The following is a 6,414-nucleotide window of genomic DNA, read 5'->3' as shown; positions in this document are numbered from 1 at the left end:
AATGTGCTCTTGAATTCGTCATGCTAATGTTCACTGAGAAATTCTTTTTTTCGTAGAGAAATTTTGCATCTGTATTCAATGAGAATATTGGCTTCTGTTTGTCGTCATTTTGTTTTTTGTGTTTAATGCCCTAGTGGAGGTGCTGTGGGTCCCAGGCTTGTAATCAGGGTGGAAGCCCGGGTGTTGGCCAGGGAGCTTGGACCTGGGGGTCCCTGCTGGTGCAGCCCCTGTAGCAGAGAGGGTGGGGGAAGCCTCCTACCTGCTGTTCACAGCGTGGTGGCCAGCCCCCCATTGCAGTGGGCTGGCTGGTTGTCACAGCGAGATGTGTCACAGGCAGGGAGTGCTCAGCTGTGAGCTGTGAGGGGCCAGGACTTGAAGGAGTTTTTGTGCAGCCTGGGAAGGGAGTGTGGTGGCTCCTGGCAGTGGGGGCATAGGTCTAGGACGAGGACCAGGTGCAGGAGGACAGGGACCATGGGGACAGGGACGGGGAAAGCGGCACAGCTCCTCTCTGAGACTCAGCTGCCCCTCACACAGGTTGGGCCAGGTGAGATCCCTGATCTTGGAGGCCAGCAGAGGTGGCATGGCCTTGGCTTTGGTCACGTGAGACACCCTGTCCATCCTCAGGCACTTGAAGGGCCCTTGCTGTGGGCCTGCCAACTGCAGGGAACCCTTTGCCTGCCTGCTAAGAGGGCCCTGTGCATGTCAGGGGCGCAGTGATCTGCACGGGTCACAGCAGTGGGACTGGTCTGAGAAGGTGCAGGTTGGGCCTCAGGGAGGCTGATGGGGAAGGAGGAAGTCAGGGACACAGGGGCAAGACAGGAGGGCGGTTCTCTCCACCCTCAAGGAGCATCTACCCCCAGGAATGAGGCAAATGCCAGAAGTCAGGGCTTTTGGAAAAAACGGCATTTTTTGGGAGCTCTTTACAAACACACCGCCTGAGCGTCATGTCAGACAGCAGTTGCTCTTTCAGACTCAGGGCGTTTCTGGAGGAACCAGCGCTGAGTACACTCCCTGGTACACAGAGCAGTCCTTGATGGGACCAGGCATGGTTTGGGATTTATTTGATGCAAAGTGGTCTTTTAGAATAAATTTATTGCGATGATATTGGTTAAGCCCTGACTGGTGCAGCTTGTGGGTCGAGCACCGGCCTGTGAACCTAAGGGTCCCCTGCTCCATTCTTTGTCTTTTTAAAAATATTTTATTTATTTATCTTTAGAGGGGAAGGGAATGGAGAGAGGAAGAGGAACATCAATGTATGGTTGCTTCTCGTGCATCGAGTGCTGGGAACTGGCCCCTGCTGGGAACTGCCCTGCAACACAGGCATGTGCCCTGACTGGGAATCGAACTGCTATCCTCTGGTTCGCAGGCTCGCGCTCAATCCACTGAGCTACACCAGCCAGGGTCATTCTTGGTGAGGGCACAGGCTGGGGTGGGAGCCGGGTCCCCCACTGAGGGCGCTTAATGGTATGTGGAAGGCAATAAATCTGTGTTTCTCTCTCTCCCTTTCCCTCTCTAAAAAAATAATAAATGAAATATTAAAAATATTACAGAGGTTTCAAGCACAGAGTTCTACAATACATCATCTGTATATGGCGCTGCGTTCTCCCAAAATCAAATCTCTCCTCACCATATATTTCACTCTCTTCGCCCTTCTCTGTCTCACTCTGACCCTTCCCCCTGGGGACCACCACTGCGTTGTCTGTGTCCATCTGTCCAAACTAGTCCTCATGTTTATTCCTTTAACTAGTTGTTTAGACAGATTTATTGTCTGACTCAGAGACATACAGAATAGCAAATGTGCACAATAAAAGAAAGAAAAATGTCCTACAGGAAAGTGGGGCAGAGATGGAGGCTGAGCCCAGGGGTGGATCTGAACCTGTGATGTGGGCTGAGCCCCAGGTCACAGGGGTTGAGAACAGAGGCCCAGTCAGGGAAGGTCAGCAGGGCAGTGAGGGGAGATGCCCACAGTCTGACTGTGGGAAAGCCCCTGCAGCCCCAGCCCCGCCCCTCCCTGCACAGGAACCACGCCCACACCCTCCATATTCTCAGCAGACTCTTTCCCAGGGGCACCCACAGTTTCCTCCAGAGCTTCCTGAGATCATCAGCCTAATCTCCAGCCTCTGCCTCACTGACTGGTGGGTTTGTTGTCTCCTGTGCTCAACTCCTGGCTGCATCGTGGGGTCTTCTCCAACTGTGCCAAGCTTCACACAGCAGCACCATGAGGACCAGGAGAACCAAGCCAGACACACCCAAGTGGATGAGGTTCCCCACTGTGTAGTCTTGGGTTGACAAGGTAGGAATTGTGGGTAAAGAGGTCACAGAAGTCAGGACAGACTCAGATCACCCCAGTCCCCCTGCATGTCCATCAGGGCACCTGCATCTCATAGACCGGTTTTCATGCTCTGAGCACATCCCCATAATTGAGAATTTCCCCTCTTCTCTACTCTGGAATCTGAGTTGTTTCCCATCACCCCAGAGGATCATCTGCTCCAGAGGAAAAGAAAACCAATAGGATATGAGAGAAGAGAAGTAGAAATATTTAGGTTGTCTCTTTCCTTATCTTCAATGGGTCTCTCAGACTAATGGTACCCAATTCAATTCCCTGAGACGAGAATCTCTGGGTACGGGTCTTACACTGCTTTGGAAAACGAAGACACCCATGGGGTACTTCAGTTTGTGCAGGAAGTCAGAACATGAAGGAGTGATGGCTGGATCTACCTTTTCTTTGCTCCCTCTTAGGTAGTTCATGTGTCTCTGACTCAGGGACATAATTTCCCTGTCATGTCCCTCTCTTCTTTCGATCAATCTTTCTTTCTTAAAAAGTAAATAATTGCCCCTCAGAGAAAAGAAGGGACCACCCAGCCCGACACCAGGAGCAGCAGAGCCAGTGCCTGGAGCAGGCCTTGTTCCCTCCTCTGAGCTCAGCACCTGAGCTGAGGGAAAGCACTTCTGTGTCCCAGACCTTGTCCTGCCTGTCCCTCCCTGTACAGTGTCACCATCACTGCTACGGTGGGGACATTCTCCATATCATCATGTCCTCAGTGGCTTCCCTGTGAGGGAAGGAGGTCAGAGCCAGAACTGAAAGGAAACCAAGGCCATGGGCCGAAATTCTCTCCTTTTACACTTGGAGACACTGAGGCAGAGAGAGGGGAAGGGCGTGTCCAAACAGAGCCTCCAGAGGTGCCTGAACTTGCATAGGAATCAGTCCCTGTCCCCATGGAAACATGCACCACCTCCCTACACAGACCCTCCCTGACTGATCTTCGGGCCTGTCTATCCTGGGGGGTTCTCCATCCTTGGAACCTTTTACAAATTCAGGATGGGTTCAGTGTTGGGGGCTGCCCTCACCCCACCTCAGCTTGGCTGCTTCTGCCCTGGGTGGGACCACAGCATCGCCCTCTGTCATGAGCCCCCCACCCATCAGCTGATTGCCTCACAGCTTTCGGGGTCCCATGATCCACCCCCAGAATCTCTGTCTGGCCCACAGACTCCCTGGGAGCTAACGATGCCTGTGAGGGTGATGTTCTCTCTGGGAGCAAGGCCTCTGCTATACACCACACTTGACTCGGCCTTTTGTTCTCTGGGAGGAGGAGGGGGATCGGGATGGGTGCCCCTGGCCTTTCCTCCTTTTGCTCAGCCTGAGGGCTCTCCAGCCTCCCTGGGCCCTGGAACCTGTCTGGACCACAGACATGGTGAAGAATTTGAGGCAGGGGTGGGTGACTCTGGAGTTTCGATGTCACTGGGAGGTGAGAGTGCCCTCAGTTTGACCGCCAGTTGGAGACCACCTCACTCTGTATCCAGCCTAAAGTTCACTTGGGGGACAGAGTGCTGACCTGACCAGGAGGACACAAGGGAAGGGCTGGGATCCTCACCTGAGACCAGGAGCTCCAGGGGGTCACTGGGCTGTGACAGCTGGAAGGGGGAGGAGCTGAGTGAGCTGTAGCACCTGTAGGTCCCGTTGTGGCCCCAGGTCACAGGGCTGATGGTGAAGTTGGCCTGAGAGGGAGCTGCTGTGTGCTGCAGTTGAAGCTGCTGGGGAGGGTCCAGGGACCCCTCCCTGTGCAGGTGGAAGGTGTCAGCCCTGACCTCAGATTGACACTGCAGGGTCACGTTCGCTCCCCAGGGCACTTAGGGTGCTGGCTGTGCTAAGAGGGAGGGTTTCCAGTACTTTCCTGGGGAAAGGAGGGCTGTGATGTGCAGAGTCGCACTCCCTACATTACCCTTGTGCCTGAGCTGAGGAACCACCTCTTTCCCCAGGGATGCTGTGACCCCTCTCAGCTCCTCTCAGTCCCTCTGAGGGGGCATCTGTTTTTCCATGTACCTACTCCCCTTTTCTCACACCCTCCCCTAGACACTTGTCCTGTTTGCCTTTTGTCCAGGGCCCTGACCTGGACCCCATCAGTACCACTGTAACCCCAGTCTAGCCCTGGGCAGACAGTCAGTACAAGGGGCAGGGTAGGCTCCTCACCTGCAATCAGGATGTCCAGGGGGACACTGGGGGCCGACCACACATAGGAGAGGTTGTGTCCACTGTAGCACCTGTACTGGCCCCCGTGGGTGAGGTTCACAGGGCCCAGGAGGAAGCTGGGACTGTGCTGCCCATGGAGACCCTGGGGGGGTGTGGGCCTTTCATCCTTGATCAGAGCGAATCTGTCAAAGCCGGGCTCTGAGTGACACTGGAGAGTCAGGTCATCTCCAGGAAGCAGCAGGGGCCCTGGCTGGGCAGAGAGGGAGGGCTCCCTGTACACACCTGGGGAGAAGGGTTATTGTCACCTAGGGGACACACACTCAGCAGTCACTGGGGCTGCAGGGAGAGCTCCGGCATGTCCCTCCCAAAGTCTCCTCTGTGTTTCTGTCACCTGTACACGGGTGGCAGTGACCTGGAGAATCCCCAGGACTTTACAATCAAAGTATACGGTTTATATCAGTTATTTGGGGCCTAGCATTGACTGAACTGAAGCCAAGTGTGGGCCACCTCACCTGTGACCTCGAGGTGCAGAGGGTCACTGGGCTGTGACCACACATTGGGGTTGGAGCTGGAGGAACCATAGCATCTGTAGGTCCCCCCATGGGAGGAGCTCAGGGGGCCCACAGGGAAGACAGCCTGCCTCCTCCTCTCATTGGATCTCCATTCCAATTTCCTGTGTTGGGGCAGCTCAGCCCCTCCCTCCTTCAGCAGGTGGATCGTGTCCAGTGTGGACTGTGAGCTGCACAAGAGGGACACGTTCCCTCCTGAGGTCACCACGGGGCCTGGGTGGGCTGAGAGGGAGGGTGCGCTGTACTCTCCTGAGGGAGAAGGAGGATCGGAGTTAGAGGGGACCGTCACCCCACCTTCCCCAGGTGTGGGCTGTGAGGGGAGAGGCCCCCTAAAGCCCCAGCTGTCCCCTTCATCCTGTAGGAGGAGCCCAAAGTGGGGAGGGGACCCTGGTCCCCCTTACCTGTCACCACCAGCAGCAGGGGCTCACTCCTCTCAGACAGCCTGTCCCCAGTGGTGTACACACACTGGTACAGCCCTGCGTGCTGTGGGCTTATGTACTGAATGAGGAACCTGGTCTTGTTGCTGGAGGCCTGTGGGATGATCGCATCCAAGGGCTCAGAACTCTTCTCTTTATACAGAGCGTAGCCATCCGCCTTCAGAGACCCCTGACACCAGATGTTCACAGCGCTCTCCTGTCTGACGATGGGGCCTGGGTCAGCCCAGATGGAGGGTTTGGGATGAACCGCTGGAAAAGAATCAGACCCACAGCATCAGGGGTTATCCTTGTCTCCTCAGTTTCCCCGGATGTCACTCCAAGGCCCCTCCCACACTGGTCACCATAATCTCAGGCCCACTGTGTGTCCCCATCTGCCCAGGGGCATCTTTGTGCTGAAGCAGGTCTGAGGGTTGACTTACGTGCCTGGACCTTGTCCTCCAGGCCCTGATGCGGTCCTGGAAGTGAGTCCCTGTGAGATTTTCCTCCAACTGATAAGATATGAGAGAAGAGATGTAGGATGGCTTAGGTCATCTCTTTTCTAATCTTCAGTGTGTCTCTCAGACTAATGGGACCCAACTCCATTTCCCCAGGTGAGCATCTCTGGGTCTGGACTTGCATTGCTGTGGAAAGCCCAGATGCACACGGGGGACCTCAATTGGTCCTGAAGGTCAGGCGGTGAAGGAGTGACGGCTGGATGTGCGTCTTCAATGCTCCACCTCAGCTGCCTCCTTGTGTCTCTGACTCGGGAACATAATTTCCATGTCTCTTTCCTTTCATCTTTCCATCAGTTTTTCTTCTCAAAAAGATAAATAAGTGACTGTGTAAAACACAGGCATTTTTGGCTTTGAGAATTGCCCAATTTAACATATCGTCTAAGTGTTCATTTAGTTTGTAATGTAATTGGAATATTGGTAAGAAAGTAGCAAAAAGATAAAGGAAA

General features: G+C 54.5%; 1 protein-coding gene across 1 annotated transcript; it reads right to left on the bottom strand.

Moving 5' to 3' along the window:
- Window positions 1–1,780: 1,780 nt before the first annotated feature.
- On the bottom strand, window positions 1,781–5,818 carry LOC118975610 (leukocyte immunoglobulin-like receptor subfamily A member 6). Its single transcript, XM_037029635.1, is given in 6 exon segments — window positions 1,781–2,279; window positions 3,873–4,172; window positions 4,469–4,750; window positions 4,981–5,286; window positions 5,439–5,723; window positions 5,809–5,818. Coding segments are annotated over 6 exon segments (1,305 nt in total). The 3' UTR covers window positions 1,781–2,157.
- Window positions 5,819–6,414: the final 596 nt, after the last annotated feature.

This window comes from Sturnira hondurensis, unplaced genomic scaffold (genome assembly GCF_014824575.4).
Source record: "Sturnira hondurensis isolate 20B ecotype Veracruz unplaced genomic scaffold, ASM1482457v3 Scaffold0020378, whole genome shotgun sequence".
Taxonomy (NCBI): Eukaryota; Metazoa; Chordata; class Mammalia; order Chiroptera; family Phyllostomidae; genus Sturnira; species Sturnira hondurensis.
This window is presented reverse-complemented; position numbering and strand designations above follow the sequence as displayed.